We start from the raw sequence: 22,562 nt of genomic DNA on the forward strand, positions 1-22,562 counted from the left end.
GCGTTGCCCACAGTATTATGTGCCCAGTATAGTAAGGGCTCAGTGAGTACTTGTGTCAGATTGTCAGCCCCACTGATATGCAGAGCTCTGTGATTATGTAGACCAGGCTTGAGTCCCAGTTTCAGCTCTGACTGTGGCCTTGGGTAAGTTGGTGACCTCTTTAAACCCCAGTTTTCCCATCTGTAAACTGAGGAAAATAACTGTTACAGCTTATCAGGCTTGTTGAAGGATTTGATGAGATGATATAAGTAAAATCATTAGCAAATGCTCCGTAAATGTTAGCTGATGATAGTCCAAAAATAACAAGAGCAATAATAAGAAGAAAAAGAATACATACTGTCACCTTGCCTGGTCATTAGTAAGCAGGATGGCAAAGTCTGAGCACTCTTTCTCCTTTGTCAGCAGTGCTGGCTGGTGGTGTCATATTCAAATAAAGACAGAGTAGATCACCTGCTTAGCAGTGCCCTGTGACTTATGAACTCTTTAATCTGCCTGACACTGAGCACTTACTGGCTCCCAAGTCTCCAGTGTTAGGATTTCTGGGGTTACCTGCTTTATGGATTACTCAAGGGAGACTTTGAAAATCAGTCTTCACTTACATCCCTGTTCATTATCTTGACTTCTTGCCGGGTCCTTTCTATTGCAAGGGAAGACAAAAAGACACCTTCTGTGCTGCTCAAAGAAAAAGACCTGATGTGATGCTTAAAAATCTGGGGTCTCTGTCCTCTACAACTCATCTGGATATTCTTAACCCTAACGTTCTGTTCTTGCATCTGTCTTGCTTTCCAAGTAGGAAAAAAATCAATTGATAAGAAGTGACATGCCACCCTTGGTAACAAGAGATGATGCCCATATTTTTCTGCTAAACTAGACCCTTCACTGAAATGGGCCTGGCTGGAGTTCTGCACCACAACCAGTCCCATAAAGGGCCACTGTCCGAGTGTAAAGCTCTGAGTCATTCATCCTCTGCCCTTGTGTTCTGAAGGCACACTGCATTTGTCAGGAAGTTGGTGAGATTTCATAGATGTTCTTCTTGTGACCTTGGAATCCCAGAGATTCCTGCAAGTCTAAGCCAGCCAGAACTGGAAAGGCATCGGGGTGGACCCTACATCCTCTGACATCAGTGCAACCCCTGAAATCCATACTTACTGGTCAGCATACCATGGGCAAGTGCAGCTTTAAGTGGATTTTGATGGTAATAGTTATATGAGTGTAAGCTGGCTAATGCCCTCCAAAGTTTTCTTCTTTGGAATATGAAGGGCTGTGTTAGATGACCGTCCATACTTCAGTGACTCTTCACTCAGGATGAGGTGTGTGTCTAGCCATTGACCATGGAGGGAGGGGAGCAAGAGACTTGGGACAGTATGTTTCTCTTTGTTTATTTTCAATCATCTAGTTTTCTTTGATTGGGGTTAGATAAGATACATTTCATACACCCAAAAGCACGGCAGCCCTTTAATCTAAAGGCCTTAGAAAGGTAAGTCTCTACAAGTTCAGAAAGTAAACTCCTGCTAAGCTATTTACAAAAAAAGAAATTCGATAAGCCAAAACCATCTGGAGAAAGAACTCTCCAAATTTGGGACATTCTTCCTATTTTGAAGACATGCACTGTTAACAGAATGAGAAGTGATGAGGGGTACAGCTCCAAGGTACAGTCAACTCCCTGATGAGCTCCCAAAAGCTAGGAGGGAAGGGCAAGGTTATAAGTCACTCAGAGCAATCTTGCCCCAGGCTTTTACGACATACTAGGAGTCTGCGTAATTGACACTGAGCTCTTAAAAGCCCTGCCTGGCTCTCCCATATCATCTCACAATTGTCACTGACCATGGCCTGGGCATCCACACAGGCCTGCATGATCTGACCCTCAGCAGCTTCCCCAAACTCATCTCCTGCCGCTTCCTGTGCCCAGAGCAACAGGAGCCATTGCAGGCTGCTTCTGGTTCCTTGGACTCAATTAGGCAAAACAGCCTTTGCACATGCTCTTCCATCTGCCTGGATATTTGTTTCCGCCCCCTGTCAGATGAAAGCGTACTCATCTCATGGTTCTGGCATAAGTGAGATTTCCTCAAAGAAGCCTTTCTTGACACTTCATTCCTCCTCTCTCCTTTTATGGGTCCCCTTTGATGCACAAGTCTAAGGAGTTACTTGTAAACTGTGTTTAGCATCTTCCTTCTCTATTTACATCATACTTTCTATGAAGACAGCAACTCTATCTGCCTGTGCTCCTGCAGCTAGCTCCCTGTCTGGCATGTGGTGGAGGCTTAGTATGAAGGAATAGAGGAAGGAATGATCTGAGGTCAACCTTATTGACACCTAAGAAAGGGCAATACTAGAAAAGTCTTTGGAGTTCTCTGTTTCTCCACAGGCACCTCAGGAGATACCAGCCGAGTGAAGGTACGTGTCAATGGCTTCAGTCCAGAGCGTCAGAAAATAGTGCATGTGATACACATGAAATCTAGGAAAATGGCATTGATGAGCCTACTTGCTGGGAAGGAAGGGAGACACGGACGTGGAGAACGGACTTGTGGGCGCAGCGGGGGAAGGAGAGGGACGGGACGAGTTGAGAAGTGGCCCGGACATATATACACCATCATGTGTAAAACAGATAACTAGTGAGAAGCTGCTATACAACACGGGGAAGCGAGCCTGACCAAGAAGGGTGAGATGGGGGCAGGGAGGGAGTTTCAGGAGGGAGAGGACATATATAAACATGATTATGATTGATTCGGGCTACTGTACAGCAGAAACCAACACAACATTGTAAAGCAATTTTCCTTCAATTAAAAAAGAAAAGTAGATAGTACATGTGGAAAGGTCTAGAGATGGCCCCAGCCAGGCCTGAGAAAACATACACAACTGAGGTCAGAGAAGCAAAGGGTCCTTTTCCCAGGTTTCCTTTTCCCTTAAGCTAGTTAATGGCAGTGATAGGACTAGAATCCAGCTCTCCAGTCAGCCCATCCTCCTCTCTCTAGGTCCAACAGACCCTTACCAGCCACTTCTGAGGGACTCATTACACAGAGGGGAGAAGAGGGCCCTTTGTGCCTTTGGAAACTCCATACCGTCTCTCAATTTGGAGTAATCTCCCCAAGCCTGAGCCATCTTTCTCCACACATCCAGAAAACAACACATTTAAGTGCAGCTGCAAGTCAATGGGGCTGGATACCCAGGGGCAACCAACAGAAGCAAAAAACCACTTCTGTCTGGAGCAAACGGATTAAAGAAGGTCAAATGCTAAAGAGCAAGAATAACACCATATTGTCAGGGGCAGCTGGAAGGGGCCACTACAATGGAAAAGTCAGAACTGACTAGCAGTTGGGAGAATCGGATTCTCTTTCTCCATCACTGTACTTACAGCAAGGAGATGGCCCAGCGAGTCTAATACCATTCAATCTTTATTCTACAAAGGATTTTTAGTTTGACCAAATCCCACTTCTGTTTTATTTTGGGATCCTGGCATCATTATGGCATCATTATACTTCACATTTCAATCTTTGTAATTACTATGAAGGGAGATTGAATTCTTCTGTATCCAATGCCCACAAAACTAAATTTCAATCGCTTTCCATTTAAAAAAGCCAGAAGTGTCTTTAAACATTGGTGTTTGAGCCAAAAAACTAAGTCCTCAGGTCAGAACTCAAGAACAGTAAAATGTTCATCTTCCAAAAGCTCTTGATTAATATAGTCCTACTAATTTTTAAGGTAAATATCAAGGTTTGTACAAATTTGTAACAATTTTTTAAAAAAACTCTTAATCTCAAGAACATCTCACCAAGGCCTTAACTGCACTTCCAGGAAGGGTGACAGATGAGCTCTTAACCCCCTCAGATTTCCCCAAGGACCCTGGAGGAGGCAAGTTACCCAGTAATACAGAAAGGGGAGAGAGTAGAGGGAGGGAGAAAAACACATGCATGCCAAAAAAAAAAAAAAAGTCCCCTTAAAAAAAAATGAGCATTTAAAGTGCTTGTCAGCCGGCTCCCTGACAAAGACAGTAGTGTATTCATAACCATTTGCATAAATGCTGCCGGTGAGTTCACCATGGCTGCTAGCGCTAATGGTACATAAAGTAATTTAGTCACTTCTCCCAGCATTCTATGTCAGAATGATGAGCACCGGCACTTTGCCTTGTTGCATATTAGATCATTAGATAATAAAGTGTTAGCGCATGCAAGCTGGCAGGGTCCCCACACTACAGCTTTGTGAGGGCACTGCTTTTTGCAACAGGGGGCAAAAATAGAGAAACGGATGCCACGTGTGGCCTTACATTCAAATAAACACAACTTGAAATCTCAGAAGAACAATGATAATATACCCTGCAAGCCCTTCGAAGATCCCTAGCACACAGTCCCCAGGAATTTGCCCAAGTGATGGGGAAATTGGAAGGGCACAGGAGCCAGGGCTGTGCATTTTACCTTCCCTTGGGTCAGCTCAGGGTCTTTGACCCCAAGTCTACTTTTTTTCAAAAATCAGAATCCTGAGAGCAGTTAGGTTCTGGGGCTGCCTCTCTCCACAACTATACATCTTCCCTAACACTACTGCTTAAAGAGAAAACCTCACTGGCCTAAACTCTCTCATAAATATCCAGCCAAAGAAAATCTCAGTATTTATGAATGAAGGCAAAAAATAGGAGGGAGCGCAATTACCATGAGCTACAACGTGCCAGGATTCACCCTCTCTGGACCACACAGGAGTCTATGAAATAAATTTGCCTTTGTCAGCTCTCTTACTTGAAATACAGGGACAGTTATTTGAGCATGGAGGTTTGTGAGTCACACAGCGAAGACGGCATGAATGTAAAGTGTGGTCTCTATTTCTCTTATATGCAGAAAGGTGAGCTACGAAAGAGAACTTTCTTCCAACTGCCTGACAAGCAGGATATAAAAAGAGATGTGCAGAATAGCTCAAAATAATTCAGGCTACCTGTAAATGAGATGGTAGGGAGCCCAGAATGAGGGAAAACAAGGCTCCTGCAAGTCACCTAGGAGGTGAAAACAGCACGCGCAGTCTCACTGTGGGGCAGCTCTGTGAGGTGGAGGTGGCAGAGGGAGGGGCTGATGAGGGGGTATGGCTCTGTGAGTCAGTTTCAAATTGGAGTGTTTAATAGCAAGATAAAGTATTACTATACCCTCAAGTCGACATGAATTAGCATCAAAGTCCACTCCCACACAGCATCATGAAGAAGCCCATAGTCACTCTCTGCTGAGTAGATATTTATGTGTCAGCTTGAAGTGTCTAAATGAGTGGGTGGTTATGTGTGGTTGGTTGATTCATTCTGCAGAGAAGCAGATTTCCACGTTACTGTCATTACTGAGAACCTCAAGGTGTCTGCCTTTTTATTCTTCTGGGTAGAAATGAAGTCAGGTTTTGGTGAGAGGGAGGCCCTCTAGCTGAAGGAGATAGGACACACTCAGGTCCCAGAGATGGTTAACCATGAAAACACAGTGAAATGTCATTATTTCTTGAGTAATATGCTAAGAAGAATATGGTCATTTGTGGACTGGTCACCTGCAGCAGAGGAATAAAATGCTGTCTTTAAAACTTTGAATACAAACGCTAGCCCAACTGAAACATTAATATGTCCACCTAGAAGGGAGAATGTTCCAGCTGGAAGGTAGCGTACAGACATTTTGATCCGGAAATCTCAAACTGTGAGCTTCTGGCTGTCTTCTACCTAAGTGACTTTCTTCCCCTGTCCTCCCTTCAGGGGCTAAAACACTTGTAATTTGTTACCAATGATTAAAAATTGAGAGAGTTTTACTTCTGGTCAGACTGGAACATCTGGCCCACCTGGGCTCTCCCTGCCCTTGATGACAACTGCCGGGGGCTTGGGTCGGCAGAGCATGAACTTGCCCTTCTTCCGCAGTCTCCACCCAGACAACTTCCCCTCTATATGTGACCTGCCCCCACCCAAGGCACATTTTTTTTTGTTTACCCCCTAGAGACCATCACCTTCACTTTGCCGAGAAGGAAACTAAGGATCCTCAAAGGTAAGCTGACTTGTCCAAGGTCACACAAAGGCTAGAAGTGAAGCTCGGAACTGGTTTAGGTTTCAAGGCTCTTTCTCTACCATGCCATGATGTAAAAGAATGTTCCTGACCTCCAAGCCCTAGAGGTGTCCTGGCTAGTGAGTTTGTTTTGCGGGTTTTTTGGTGAAGGGATGATTTGCAAGGTGTCATATCCTCTCCCACCAGCTTCACAAGAGCAGGAATGGGAATCTGGGTGTGGTCTGCACATGGAGCACATTTTAGAACTATGAACCCATGACTGTCAGATACCAAACTGACAGTCAAGTCAGTTCCCAGACAGGACAGTAACTAATGGTCAGAGTTGGAAACAAGACTTTGGCTTTTAAGCCACTGTTGTCCAAATTGTATCCACTGAGTATTTACCTATTTTTTCCTTCTTCCTTTCAACTCAATATCTCTAATCATACAACGTCTGAAGTGACTCCAAGGGTATAAAAATGGCAATATTACTATAAAGTGAGGATCCGAATAATTTTAAGTACAGAAATGGAGCTAGGAATGTAATCATGAGCAGGTGTTTCTAATGGCCTCCTGCAAAAAGTAATATCCATCCATCTCAGCACTAATGAAACCATAAAGAAGCAGCTTTTGAAAGATGATGGTTTACTTTAAAAAGACTGTAAAACTGGATGTGGTATAGAATCTCTTCTAAGAGTGTTCCATCTGGCTAATTAATAAAAAGTAAAGATTGTGTATTCCTTAGGCGCACACACACACAAAAAAAAACAGGCAAAAATGATGACAGTAGTGTGTTTATTAAATTGAGATGCTAGCAGAGAAAGGAGTTTTCTACCCTATGAACTAGATCGTGGACAGTTCGTGGTCCATCAAAAAATCAGGCAATCAGCTGGTACTTTGTGTGGTAGTGTTTTCAAGAGAATTCTGATGACCTAGCAAACTGAAAGTAAAATGGGGAAAATAAGTGAAGAGTTTAACTTGAGGAGATTGGAGAAAACCTAGCAAAGTGACTGGTATCCAGTTGAAACTCAGTCACAGTTTTTTGGGTGGATTGATGGATGGATGAAAAATGGGTGGATAAATAAAGGATGAATGGAATGGATAGATAGAGGATGGATGACGATGGATGGATAGATGGGTTGATGAATGGATGGATGATGAACAGATGGATACACTATATATATATACAGGTAGCTCAGAAACATTTGGACATATGCTCAGTCCAGCCTATTGTTCCTTGGAGTGGCATTCACTTTGTTTCAAATTTTTGTCTGGTTTCCTCCAGACCTCTCAAAGGTACAACTAACTAGCCATAAAATAAAGGCAAATATGATTTCTCCCCACCAAAATCTGCCTACATAAAGCAAGCTGCATCATGTGGTGATGAGGGGTGGGGCATGCACAGGGCACATAAATGGAAGGGACATTTAGTTTGGAATTTATATGCAAAAAGAAACACATCCAACCAAGACTTTGCAACCTTATCTCCAAATGAAGTTAAATGTATGGTCACAGACACATACCAGTAGGATTGTAAAGAAAGAGAAACTCACTAGCCAGGACACCTGTCAAAATACTCAAAATCTCAAAAAACTCAAAATCAGGATTTTTGTTGCCCTGCTTTGGCCTTTCACTATTTTTAAAATCAAGTGGCAGTTTAAAATAAAGCAGTGGTCCAATCTCCCTCTGTCTTTCCATCATAAGGAAGGAAATGTCAGCCATTTCCAGGGTAGGGACCTGTGCAACAAGAAAGCCTGGGCCTCCGAGATATCTTCCTGTATTGAAATACTCAGCATCAACACTGTTCAACAGGACATTTGAAATTTGAAAAGGGGTAGAAAAGATGGTGGAGTTGGAAGAAAGAAACCAAATAAATGCACAGTTAAAGTAGCAATGACAACCAATGAAAATGATTCGCCTACCATGTTCCAGATAAGAGGGCGTACCTTCCGAGGGGTCAAGCCTCCGAGCCCTCCGCCCATGCTTTGAGTTATTATGGACAAACATATTATCAGAGACTGCCAGGACATGGCCATCCACATTGACTGTCGTAGACACCACGACCTGGAGACAGAAGAGAGAAATGAATGAACATTTTAATATAAAAGCACGGAGGGTAATAAACTCAAGTTAAATAAATAACAGCTGGGAGCTGCAGAAAATTGCATAGCTATTTCACATAATAACTGGTGCTTATGCTGTACAAGTCTAACAAGAGGAGCTATTGATGAGTGGGTCTTTGGCATGGAACGCTTTTGATGCAGTTTTAAGTAAAATTGCACAGTTTATAGTTATACAGCAGAAGGTACACTGTTAACCATAATTTTAACAAGAGGATCTTTATTAGCATATTTTTTTTTTACACAAGGGTGGTTGTGTTTCACCTAAATTACCCTTCAGTTTAGACACTGAAGCAGATATCACAGTTGATCATGCAAATAAAAATCTTTTGAATCTTTAAAATATTCCCCCCACTACCACTGTGTCAGGGTTAAGAGGAGAGAGAAATGAAAAAGAGAGGTTTCAGTGAGAGCTGGGATGCATTTTTCTCTCCTGGGTGTCTTTTTGGGGTTTCTTGTACTTTTTTCTACCCACATTAGTTTAGTTAAGTAGACATCAGACCAAAGCCCCCCTCACCACCACTACCCAAAAATCTTTGCTAATTAAGAGTCTTAGAGCTGTGTTTCAAGGCCAAAAAAAAAGAAGCCTTGGCCCAAGGTACAATCAGATACCCTGGCGGTCCCATAAACTGACTGGAGTTTGCCAGAAGGGACCCAGGCAAAGGTATTTTCTCGGAGAACTTTGACTAAAACAATGAGAAGAAATGACCTACACTTCTCCTTATATTAAATAGGGAAGAGGATTAAAACTGAAACCCACAGAGATATGTTTATTCATGCGACCTCTTACAACCAAATATAATAATTGTCTGTAATTGCAGCTTCAGCGCCCACCTCATGCTTTGACATGGGAAACAGCAATCAGCCGGCTCCCGTTTAATCCACCTATTATGTTGACTAATTAACTTTGCTCGACAGTTTATTTCTTCCTCCATTATCAGCCCCTGTCAGCCGCAAGCACCCTGCAGCATAGGGGGGACCTCAGGCTCTTTGATTGATCACCGATAGATTGACATGCAGATTAATTTAATTAGAATCACCTCACTTGAGAAATGAAAGACAATGGCAAGAGGGCTAATAGATCTGCTCTCATAATGAGGCAAACCTCCAGAGCCAAGGCTGAGGATTTCTGATTTATTTTTGCTCAATTCCCCAGTTGCTTGGGAAGACTCGCGCTTTAATTGTTCTTGGTTTTGGTGCTTTAATTGTGCTTGGTTTCGAGAGGCATTAGCCCCTGAAGAGGTGAAACTCTTTACAAGGATTGGCACATACTGAGGCCCCAGCTTCTGAAAAGCCTTTTCTCCAAGTTGGGGAAAGGGAACCCTGCCTTCTAGAGTCTTGGGCAATGAGTACTCTGATTTCATCACCTGAGTTGGGCAGAGGGGAAAATGCAGGGCCTGTGAACTGTAAGCCCTGCCTGGAAAAGCAACCCCACTCCCAACCCTGCAGACCCCCACCAATGGATGCCACACTTAAAAGTTCCACTGTCTCCACCTCTTTGACCGCAAAGCATCCTGGTTAAACACAGCAGATTCCCTGCCCCTTTGCCTCCAGGATGGCAACACAATTTTTCTGTTTTCCTTCTGGGCCCTCCCTTCTGCAGACTCAAGGCCCTTCTCCCCCACACCAAGAGGGTCTAGACTTCCTCAGATCCAGGAAGTGGGGTCCCACTCTGGGGTCTCCCAGGGATGACTGTTGGGGGGGCTCCTGTGGGGTCCCCTCCATTCTCCCTCGGGGTCCTCATCAAGATCCAACCCCAAGCAGGACTCGGATCCACACCTGATTTTAGTTTTCACTTCTATTTTACTAAAATGCAAAGTAAACAATTAACAGAGTCCATTTAGGGACTCAGCGTGTTCTCCTTAGTCATTGTGATATCCAAAATTCCAGCCAGGGCAAGTCATTCGTGGAAGGACACAGTCAGTTCTAAGCAGCAGTTTGCAAAGTGGTTTTTCTCTTTCTTCATGATTGACCAACCAGATGTGACGGCTGGAGGCTCTGTGTGTGCCTCATCAATTATAGGTTAATTTAGAAGGAAGAGAAGGAGAAAGACTAAGAGGAGGAGAAGAAAATTCGCTATTCTTCTATTTTCAAAAAGTACTATGAGTGGCGGCAGAGTCTATATTATTTAAAGCAACAGAAATTCATTTTTCTTTTCAGTTTAGGTGATGACTTCGTGGGACATTTACAATTATGTAACAGAGCTGGGTCTTTCAAAGAATTTTTGATTTACTACAAGACCACAATTGAGTGGTCACTGGAGTCGTTAGCTGAAGAAACTATAAAAGGAATGACAAACGGTATCTGTTTCCAGTGTCAGGAAATACAGAAAGTGGTTATTCTAGACGTCTGTCTTAAAAAAAAAAAAAAAAAGCAATGACAATCCAACATGCACCTGTAAGTCAGACTGCTACAGGCTTAAAATATTCAGTATCGTTTAAAGACACTGTCATCTAATTCCTACGTTGAACAAAAACTGAAAACGGTTAGGAAAGAAAACGACACCCCATATGTCTTTCTTTTCTTGGCAAGAGAGGGTTTACCAAGGCCACATGTGTGATAGGATAATTTAATTGAAATACCAATTATAATTGGAGAAAGATGATACTGAGAATTCTCATGCCTTTAAATTTCTAGAAAATAAACACCTTATATGTTCCTCAAAACTCGTAACACCATACATTTTAACATCCTTACCCCAAAATAATTTCTCTCATTCCAATTTGCAATGATTAGAATATAGTTAAATAAAATAAATGCTGCAATTAATCTACAGATCAACTTATAAATACACACACACACACACACACACACACACACATATATAAAATCCTGAAATGCAAAGGGAGCACTGAAAAATCCTTTAAAAATAAGCCTATACTGGGAGGGAAAAGGGCCTTCACAGTTTAAACACAAGATTAATGAGGTGCTGACATGTTCATGCAGGCAAGGGGACAGGCAAGCCTGCCAAATCTTCAACCTTCCCAAATTTTGTCAACAAAACTCAGCTTGAATTTGGGACAGATAAACATGGAAAATGATTTTACATTTGGACTTGACCATCCCTTCCCTTTTCTGCCTTCTTCCTCACTCTGCTGACCCAGGATAAAATGAGGAACAGGTATATTTAAAATTTTATGATATCTGTTATAATTAACATAGTCTAGAATTATACTAATACAGTAACCACACATTTGGCTATTTAAATTTAAACTAATTAAGTAAAATTTAAAATTCCATTGTTTCTGAGTTTCCATAGCCATATTTCAAGTGGTCACTAGTCACATGTGGCTGGAGGCTACTATACTAGACAAGGCAGTTACAGAACACTGTCTTCACTGAAGAATGTTCTATTGGACAGGGCTGCTGTAGAATGATTTTGAAATAAATTGTTCCAATTTATTTGTGAGGATGCCCAATTTATTTCTCCTGAAATAAGTATTAAGCTTAGGCATGTTTAGGGTTATATATACGTATTATCATTGTATTTTGGGGGAAGTAAAACTATCTGGGGAAGGAGCATGGCTTTTCAGTATAGCAATCCACAGACATGCTGATGAATACTCAGTGTGTTCCATGGTATTTTCTGTTTGTGTCCAATTCTCCAAGTGACAATATTCAATGTGAGGGAATAAAGAGGCCACAACTATACACAGACTTTGAAGATTTTGCAATGAAGTTTTCAATTTCTTGGCTCATTACAATGGTTCACAATTTGCTATCTTATATCCTAGATCTAAATAGACCTAAATGTTACTATTTTTACTATCTCCCCAATCTATTTAGAACTAAAATTCAAAACAAAACTTACAACTTTTGACTCTCAAGCTTTCCTAGCTGATGTGACTTTGGCCAAGTAACTTAACCTCTCTAAGCCCCTGTGTCCCTGACTCTCAAATGGAAATGTTAATAGTACCTAACTCATAAGGTTACTGTGAGGCTTACATTATTTAAAGTGGTTAGTATGGTTTCCAGTTCTCATAGAGCAAATGTTAGCAGTGCTAGCCGAGTTGTTGCTTTGTTGGTGATTTCATCAACAAGTTCAAGAACCTGTGTTGGGCTGATAATCTGAAGCATCTTATTTGCTATAAAGAGGACCCAGCATAAATTGTTATTTTCAATACAAGGATACAGAAATTATTTCTTATACATTCACTTTTTATTAGTTTAACAATGAAATCTTACAAACTTAAAGACCTTCATGCTCACGACATTTAATTATATAATTTAGACCTCTTGTGAATTGCAAATTTCATGGTTTCTGTACTTTTGCTTTTTATAAACCTTCTGCCTATTAGCCTTTTACATTCTAAACTTGAAATGAAATGAAACCTTATTGCTCTGAAATTAGCTTGTAAATTTTTCTGCATTTTATCAATGCCAGTATATTTTTCCTAATACATCATTTTAATGAAGGATTCTCTAGGAATTTTGTTATTGGTTATCATTTCCTTGCTATCATTCTTTAGACTGTCCCTCTCCCCTTCCGATCAAGCAGGAGACGCTGTATGTCCCAACTATATTCTCTCAAATTGATGAGGCATAATCTGTCTCATGAGCAGATTTTCAAAAAGACACAGGCAGCTAAATTCAGTGATGAGTGGCAGATCACATTAACAAAAGCAGCAGCTCATGTGGAAGAAGGGGTTAGAACATAGGCCACCAAAAGTTGAAATCTATATCTTTAAACATTTCTAGGGGGATGATTAAGTCATAAAAATATTTTCAGTGTTTAAATTTAGAATATCTTGGTAAGAAGTACCTCTCTCTAAAATATAACATCTTCAGCAACTTAATTTTAAATAACAATTTAAAAATTATAAATCTTGGTTTTTAAGGCTTACATATGATAACTCAGTGTAAGGAAATTAGTGCTAAAGTTGGTCTATTTCATAGCTTCCTTACCTCTGCGTTTAGCTTATTCTATGTTTGCGTTAATTCAGAGCCCTTAATAAAGGTAGGAAACGCACTGGGCTGAAGTACATAAAATTAAAAGGCATTAAGAAGCATTCCCAGAGAAGGCAATAGCACCCCACTCCAGTACTCTTGCTGGAAAATCCCATGGACGGAGGAGCCTGGTGGGCTGCAGTCCATGGGGTCGCTAAGAGTCGGACACGACTGAGCGACTTCACTTTCACTTTTCACTTTCATGCATTGGAGAAGGAAATGGCAACCCACTCCATGTTCTTGCCTGGAGAATCCCAGGGACGGGGGAGCCTGGTGGGCTGCTGTCTATGGGGTTGCACAGAGTCGGACACGACTAGAGCGACTTAGCAGCAGCAGCAGCAAGAAACATTCCATGGAATAGCACTCAGCAATCAAAAGGAATAAACTATTGATACATCTGAATGAATCTCCAGAGAATTATGTCAGGTGAAAAAAGCCAGTATCAAAAGGCTACATACTGCATATTATGAGCTGAATTGTGTCCCCCTCAAAATTCACATGTTGAAGTGCTAACCCTAGAACTTAAGAACACAACTGTATTTGCAGATGGAGCCTTTGAAGAGGTAATTAAGTTTAAAATGAGGTTGTTAAGGTTGGTCCTAATCTAATCTTACTGATACCCTCACAAGGAAAGGAAATTTGGACACACAAGGGTCTCCAGGCAAAGAAAAAAGACCATGTGAAGACGTAGCGAGAAGGTGGCCATCCGCAAGCCAACAAAACCAAGCCTGCCAACACCCTGATCCAGAACTTCCAGCCTCCAGGATTTTGGAAAATACATTCTGGGCCTCTGGTATTTTGTTACCGCAGTCGTAGCAAACTAGTACACTGCATGATTCTATTTACTACTTCTTGATATAACAACAATTTAGAAATGAAGAGCAGAGAAGTGGTTGGCAGAGATTAGGGGCAGAGGGAAGATGGATGTGGAGGCTACATAAGGCCGGAATCTTTGCAGTGATGAAAACGTCTGATATCTTGACTGCAGGGTGACAGATACAGACCTACACGTGACAAAATAGTATAGCACTGAAATATACACATGGATGAGTACAAGCAAAGCTAGAGACATGTGAAGAAGATGAGTGGATTGCATCAATGTTTATATCCTGTATGAATACTGTATGTCATGTCTGACTCTTTGCAACCCCATGGACTGTAGCCCACCAGGCTCCTCTGTCCATGAAATTCTCCAGGCAAGAATACTGGAATGGGTTGCCATTCCCTTCTCCAGGGAGTCTTCCTGACCCAGAGATTGAACCTGGGTCTCCTGGGTTGCAAGCAGATTCTTTACCATCTGAGCAATAGAACAATAGAACACTCTAATAATGGTCAATAATTTTGCAAAATATCACTAATATTAGGGGAAACTGAATAAAGGATACACAGAATCCCTCTGAATAATTTTGTACAACTGCATGTGATTTAACCATCATAGTAATTAAAAAAGTCAACTAAATAAAAGGCATCAGCAACCAGAATGTCCAAAAGATGGATAAATAAACAAACTGGTAATCCACAAAATGGAGGATGATGCAGCAATAAAAAGAAATGTGCTCTCAAGGCACAAAAAGACATGAAGAAAACTTAAATGCAGATTGCTAAATGAAAAAAGCAAACCTGTAAAGACTATATACTTCATCATTCCAACTATATGACGTTTTGGAAAAGGGATAACTATGGAGATATTGGAAAGACCAGTGGTTGCCAGGAGTTTGGGAAGAGGGAAGAAGAGATGAATAGGCAGAGCACAGAGGAACCGGTGGGGGAGGATGGAGATGAAACCATTCTAAACGGCACTGTAACGGTAGACACATATCACAAATCTGTATAAACCCACAGAATGTATAACACAGTGAGTCCTAGGGTAAACTATGGAAATTAACAATAGTATATCAACACTGACACATCAATTGTAACACATGAATCACACTAATGCAAGATGTTAATAAGGGAAACTGCGTAAGGGGCATTAAGGAAGTATATGTGAACTCTCTGCACTTTCCCTTCATTTTTCTGTAAGCCTAAAACTTCTCTACAAAATAAAGTCTACTGGGTCCAACTTCTACCCTCTGCTTCACACAGCCCACATTCTACACCCAACCTATCAACTGAACTACCCTTTACAGGCTTCTCCAATGAGTCCCAAGAGACCCAAGAAATCAGCCAATCTAGTGCCTCCCAACTACACGCTTTCTAATGTAGCACTGGGGACAAGCCTGCAGAAAGGGTACCCTAATTCATCCATAGGAAGGATGCATATTATAACATGCAGTAACTTGCCTTTGTTGATATGGGATCATATCAGTTCCATGTGGAAACACAGTAATCTCATGCACATGAGAAGCTCAAAATTGTCAGTTTCCATGGCTTTGACTAATTTTAAAATAGAGAGTGTGATTCTTATTCAATAAATGCAATTAAGTTGGAAGATATGTCACCACAAGAGGTTCATAAGAGAAAATGACAAAAGGAGACCTCAGTAGTTATGATACTGTGAATTTATCCAATTCCTCCTTTTCAGTTCAGTTCACTCACTCAGTTGTGTCTGACAGCTTGGAAAACTGAGACCCAAGAGGCTTAAAAACTTCAAGGCCACAGGATGAATTAAGAGCAGAGGCAAAGTTGAAGGGAAACTTCAGGCTCTAGGTCCACTTCTGGCCTCTTAATCCATGCTCCTGGCTTAGGTCCTCTTTCCCCTAACTGTCTCTTCCAATACACATCGCTGTCTGTCTGACTGACTACACTTTAGGCATTATCTACATAAAAATGGTCTGCAGCAGTTGGGTCTTCATTAACTTTGTCCTTTAAAATCTCCTTGGCTGATATGGAAAGAGATATTCTCTGAAACCAGCTTGATTGCAAGTTTCTATCTGGTTGAAAGATCCCAAATAACTCATTAAAAATTATGGAGGACGCATGAACCTACAGGATGTAACAGAGTGGAACTGCAGGAGTGAGGGACTGAGAAGCTGAATTAAATCCACTCTCTGAGCCTCAAGACAAAAATCTCTCTTCTTTTAACAGTAAGATAAGAATGGACACTTCTAAATCCTTGGATTCCTGTGCTAAACTAATTTGAACCATTAGAAACTAGACTCAGCTTCTGTCTCCTGAACTGTGACACATTGTAGACATAAAAACTCATCATTGATCTGAACTTAGTTTCTCTCTCTGTGGATCAGGATACTTTTGATGCCTTTTAATGTAGTTGTTGGCATTTAACTGGTGCTCCATTTATGTGTTCCCATTGGCCATTTTAAGTAGCAGTGAGCCCAAGTATACATAACTGCCATGCATGCTTTCTGCTTATGGGACCATGGTACACGGACTTGGAAACTGGAAGCAAGAAAACAGCATACAGTCGTCAGTTCAGTTTCCGGGGTCAGATAGTGCTGAGTGTGAACCCCGACTCCATCACTCACTAGTCTGTAACCTTAGATAAGTCATTTAATCATAGGAATAGGTGTCAGGCATCATTTTATGTACTGGAGAAGCAGCAATGACAAAGTATGTGCCCATCAAGAGTTTAGTCTCTGTCCAGAATAAAAAAGAGTTTTTGGACAATAAATAAATAAACAATGAAAGCAAATTTCAGATGGTAAAAAGTTCCAAGAAGAAAATAAAATGAGGAAGGGGGCGAAGCCCAGGCAGGAACTACTTTTAAGCAGATGATTAGGAAGGCCTCTCTAAGGAGGTGACATTTTAGCTGAAATCTGACTATTAAGAAGTAACCAGCCATTCAATGATGTGGCAGAAGAATTTCCAGGGGCATAGGATAGCAAGTGCAAAAATCCTGAGGAAGGAATGAGTTTAGTACATTTGGTGAAGAAAAATGACGGAAGAGAAGGAAGGTCAATGTTCTCATTTGGAGCAAAGTAAACAAGGGAAAGAGGGTGGAAAAACAAATAAAATTATACATGTAAAACACTTAGTACAAGGTCTCACACATAGTAAGAGCTCTGTAAGTTACAACCTAAAAAGTGGAAGAATATAAGAATACCTCTGGGTTGGCAAGTCTCAGTAAGCACCATGCATCCTCAGATCCAATATCCACTGGGCAACACTGATCAAACCAAACACTTCTATGTCTATCCTTTAATATATTTTACATTTTCTTCAATAGCAACTGTACTTAATGTAGGAATTTATTTCCTCTAAGTGCAGAGCTACCACTCATCAAATCCTGGTCATAAGGATTCCTTTTCAGTGATGCATATTTTCTGCCAAGGCCCAGCATAAGGCTCATGCCAAGATACATATTTGCCCAATAAGCCGTGATGGTTTAATATATCAGGTTGAAAATCCACCATTTGTATTTACCATGTTATGTGAATTAATCCTGTATTCTGAAACTATCATTAGAGCTGCTTTCAGTATAATTAATCAGCATGGTGCATCTTGAAATTATTCTGTAGGAAGAGAGTGATTGCGGCTCAGGCCCCTAACATTCTGTTGGTAAAGAATTTAATTGCAAGATGTGCTGTTTGTCAAAACAATATAAGACGGGGGTGGGGAATGGTGGGAGAGAAATAAAAGGGTTGAGAACGTTTCCTTCTTTCTTTAAGTGTCTTTAAAAGCAGACCGAAACTGCAGAGAATGGGCATATATTTTAAGAATCCTCTAATCATACCCTGTGGGCTTCTGAATAAATAAGAAGGATTCTCCAAAATTTATAGAATTCACCAAAGAAGGGGGGAAGGCAGAGAGTTGCCTTTTAATGTCATTAACTACATCATCACTTTTGAAAGACCACACATTTTTTGGTGGGAATTTGGGAAGAAAAACCTGATAGTTTCTCCTCATATTTCTTACCGACCCCCATTCCAAATGATGAGTAAGCAAAAGAAAATTGTTTGTCTCAGATAAACACGAGACAAACATGAATTTTGGGCTTGCTGCTCTCTCTGCTCAGAAAATTCTCCTGGCTCTTCTCAAAATGACTTATTGTTATCCATTAGCTCTGAGCTTAAGAGTCCCCTCCTCGAAAGTTTTCCTTGGTCACCTGCTTTTCAAGTATGTTCCCATCCCCCATCCCACACTGGTGTTCTCTCTCATAATACCCTGCTTCACTTCCTTAAAGCAATAATTGAAATTTTTATTTTATTTTATATAAATTTATTTATTTTAATTGGAGGCTAGTTACTTTACAATATTGTATTGGTTTTGACAGTGTAGCAACTGAAGGTCACTGTTCCCCATATAACTATCTTTTCTTCTTGGACAGTACAACTAGACATTTTCAGGCCTCTCTGTGGTCATACCTGGCTGTGTGACAGACTTCTAGCCAGTAGAATGTGGGCAGATTTGACAAGAATCGTTTCTAAGACGAGGTTTTTAAGCCCACAAGCCCCTCCATGCACTCTTTACCCTTCAGCTGGATGTATGGAGACAATAAGGTTCTAGGGGGTGGTGGAGACTACTTCACATACAAGAGCTACTCACCCACCAGGAACACTTGCCTTATACCATTATGTTAGGGATAAACAACCTTCTGTTGAAGGTGATCCATTAAATCTTCTTCGGTCTGTTTGTTACAGCAGCTACTATTATCCTAACTAATAGATGCCAACTAGAATTTAAGTTTCACTACAGCAGACACTCCATCTTTCCTGTTCTTATCACAATATACTCAACCACCTACCAGGTCAATAAATACTACTGAGTGCAGGCATGCATGCATAAACAAGCATATCTTACATTTATGTTCACATGTAGTTACAGATCTAACATTTATACACAGATACAGATTCACAGCCTACGGAAAACTTTGTTAAAGCAATAAGATGAATTTGGAAATTTACTTCCCAGTTTTCCAGGTATTACGGTATCTACTGTGATGACAGCTTGTACCCAGTTCTTGTTCCTCCCCTCACCTCCCCGCTCTGCCAGCCCCAACAAGGGAAGCTATTGATAAGGATTTAAATCTTAAGCTTGAATTGTCTAGCTCCCGTCAGTTAAAAACCAGACCCGTGACATGGTTTTAACACACTCCTTTGACATTAGCATCTTTTTAGTGTCAAGATGAAGAAACAGGCTCATTTAGTCACAGGGAAATTCTCCCCGTCAGGAGAGAGAGCTGTCTCCATCCACCGCCTTCCCTCCTGCTCTCTTTCTCCCGTCGTCCCCACACCCACAGAACTGAATGAAGCCTGTATCCACTGTTGTATTTAAGCAAGTTTGTTACCCTAACCACAGCCTGGGGATTTCAAAAGAAAACATCAATTATAAGCTTAAAAATAAAAAGATTGTACCAAATTCTCTACAAGGCTTATTCCATACTGCCTGAAACTATGAATACAGCCGAGCTCTGCAGAAAGTGATGAATTTCTCAAAAATGCTAAGGTCACACTAAATTGATATGACCTGTGTAATTAAGCAGTCTCTGTTTACACACCAGAAGCTCAGCTGCTGTGAGGCTGAGTTTGCTTGACAGAATGTCTTTACATGTCAAGAGATCAACAACCTTTCTTATGTCCTCCTCAGTCACCTACACAGGCCCCTGATTGCTGTTCAGAGGAGACGCACCCTGGCCTGGCTGCATGAAGATCAGTGGGCCTGGGGAGCGGGACAAGGGAGAAAGTGGCATCCCTAACAGGTAGGGGGAGCCCACTGGACAGGCAGGAGGGCATGCCTTCCCTCAGACGTCTCTGGGCCTTGGGTTTTCAGTGTCACTGGGAAAAGCCACATTGAGATGTAAAGAGGGGAAGGGAGTCTTCTCATGCCAACATGACACTCTCTCACTCCCCTCAGAGGCAACAGTGACATCAAAATATTTGAAACCAGCTTTCCAATTAGCGTACTATGAGAAAAATGAGGAAAATCATATGTTTGCTCATGGGAAACCTTCCACCAGCGCTTCTAGGGCTCATCTCTGCCAGCTAGCACAGCTGCACAGAAACTCATCCTCCCCCTTTTGGTTTAGTCCTAAGAGCTGGGAACGTCAATATGATTTCCAAATGAGTGCTCCGAGCCATCAGGGGTGCCTGGATTCAGGCTTCATTTGTTGAAGGGTCTTTCTTGCCCTGGAGAACTGGCCAAAACCTCTACCAATTAGGTGAAGCTCAGGCAGTCTTAGGAGCAATAACCTCTTTCTCTAAAGTTCACATGAGTAAACACTGACCAGCACTGTGGCTATAATCAGAAACAGTGCTCGAGCTTTCCCCCTTCTGCACAACTCCACATTCTGCGTGATGGATATATTGGAATCCCAGTGTTCTTCAGGCAGCTGGCATCCTTAGGTTCTACTCAGAGCAAACACCCTTTTGAACACTGTTCCTTGACTTCCCTGGGATTCTAATACTATTCACAAGTACTCACTGGGCTCTCAGATGTAGAGAGACCTCCTTACTGCCTCCCTATGTATCTGCCTAAAGGCTGTGGACAAGTTCTTTACTGTTGCACCACATTAGAGAACATCTGGGTCAGATCGACTGGGTTGAATCGCTGCCTCAGGACTTAGTAGATGTGTGACTTTGGGCAAACTGCTTAACTTTCCTAAACTTCACGTACCTCATTTGTAAAGTGGAAGTAATTCCTATTTGCATGACCCTAATTCCTGTTTGGATGTGAAGATAAATATGGTAACTCATATAAAATAGCACAAAACTGCTCACAAAAGGACACCATAATTGTTAGCTTCATCATCGTCATCATTACACGCAATGTCCATAGATGTCTATCAAGATACATACATGGACTCATACATTTATACATATAAATACGAATGCAGACCCAAATATAAATGGTCATCTCCCTAACACTTAATACAGTTAGAAATGAACCAAGACAAGGAACACAGGAAGAAAAGCAAGCTTGAGGCAGAGGCCCACACAAAAAATGAGGCTGACAATGGTGTTTAGAGCACTGAGTTGCAGTTGCTAGATACGTCCAACAGTGCATAAGACCACGTGCTAACCATGTAAAAGTGATGATTCATGAAATACGCAAATGTACACAAATACAAAACAAAATGTCAGTGCTCATTCTGCCACAGGCTCCCTCTTTCCTCTCCCAGTTAAGTAGGAAGTCGGTGACAGGAATAAAGTGGGTTAAATTTGAGCTCCAATAAGGAATTTGTCATTGCTGATAGAGACAGAGCTCTTCTTTGACACAAAGACTGACTCTGTAGTGGTCAAGGTAGCAGCCCCTACTGGGAAAGGTCCACCTACTTTAGGATCAGTTGGAGAATACTGAGAAAGAGCATTGTCAAGGCTGGACCTTGTGTTGGGCAACTTTCAAGGGTAATCAAAGGGTGCACTCTTTGGGACAGCAGCACTGTCTGCAGGAGAGTATGTCAGAGGTCATCAGGGACAGGACTAAACCAGTGATTCCCAACCAGGAGAAATTCTGCATCCCCTTCCCCACAGGGGACGTTTGTCTATGTCTGGAGACATTTTAGTGTCTCTCATGACTGCAAGGGGTGGAGGATGGTTTCTCTACTGGTATCTGGTGGGTAAAGGCCAGTGATTCTGGCTAAATATCCTTTGACACACAGAACAAATCCACCTCCCTCCCAACAAAGGCTTATTCAGTCTAAAGTGTCATTTCTGCCCAGGCTGAGAAACCCTATGCTCAATTATTGGCCCAGCTTTAGTTTATAGCAAATATTTTCTTCAAAATCGTACATTTATTTTTTTTTAAAGTTTATTTATTTTAATTGGAGGCTAATTACAATATTGTATTGGTTCTGCCACATATTTTATCTTTTGCAAATTTGTTATGCTTTCAAAGTACTGTCCTTTGTGAAATAAGAAGAATCATCATTTTTACTCCATTTTACAGTAGAGGAAATTGAGGTTTTGTGGAAATCTAACTCATGCCTCCTTGTCTCAGTAGCCCTTCTACTCAACAAAAAATAACTACTTTGTCTGAAAAAATAAAGCTTTCTAGACATTCTCAAAAATAACAGACTGAGTTGGTTCTCATCTCATCCAAAAGCTACATTCCTATAATTCAAAGCTTTCAGACATTTCACTAGCAGGTCCTGCAAGGGAAAATAAGGCCCCTGAAATCTTACACACACTCTCTTTAGATTCCCAACATTACTGAAGACCATCTCTAACTCTGCCACTCTGTGAAGCACAGCCAGGTCGGTCCTAGTATTCGTAAGGCATCATACATGTCTAGACACATTTATTATATGTTATGAATTGGTTCATGTCTGGACATGGCTTGTTCCTAACCCAAGCTTGGTCAAAGGAGATACATGGCCCATTTCAAGGCCAAGGTAAGTAACGCAGTTTATATGAAACTCATTCTCACATTTTAAGACACTTAGCAACACATATTTAACAGCATCACATGTTGCACCAGCAAAGATGCTCCAACTCAACACAAAAATGTCCTGGGTATGAATGAGAGCACCCAAGTCTGCCCACTTGGTCAGAAGCTCCCCAGGAAAGACATTTTCCAGGAAACTAGGCATCTAGGGGTTCTCCCCATTCATCTGTCAGGACAAAAGGTGGCAAGCCCAAATGATTTCCAGAACTGTTCAGAATCTCAGGGGCAGGGG

General features: G+C 41.4%; 1 protein-coding gene across 4 annotated transcripts in view; it reads right to left on the reverse strand.

Moving 5' to 3' along the window:
• EBF1 (early B-cell factor 1) overlaps positions 1 to 22,562 on the reverse strand; it is a 410,481-nt gene that overhangs the window by 126,577 nt on the left and 261,342 nt on the right. For 2 of the 4 annotated variants that reach the window (XM_010855294.1, XM_010855293.1), the window contains exon 8: positions 7,904 to 8,045. In XM_010855294.1, the coding sequence (XP_010853596.1) occupies positions 7,904 to 8,045 (142 nt within the window). The remainder of the gene's footprint in view (positions 1 to 7,903; positions 8,046 to 22,562) is intronic. The other 2 variants (XM_010855295.1, XM_010855292.1) reach the window with 1 other exon arrangement.

The sequence above is a fragment of the Bison bison genome, unplaced genomic scaffold, assembly GCF_000754665.1.
Source record: "Bison bison bison isolate TAMUID 2011002044 unplaced genomic scaffold, Bison_UMD1.0 scf7180017864363, whole genome shotgun sequence".
In the NCBI taxonomy this organism is placed as follows: Eukaryota; Metazoa; Chordata; class Mammalia; order Artiodactyla; family Bovidae; genus Bison; species Bison bison.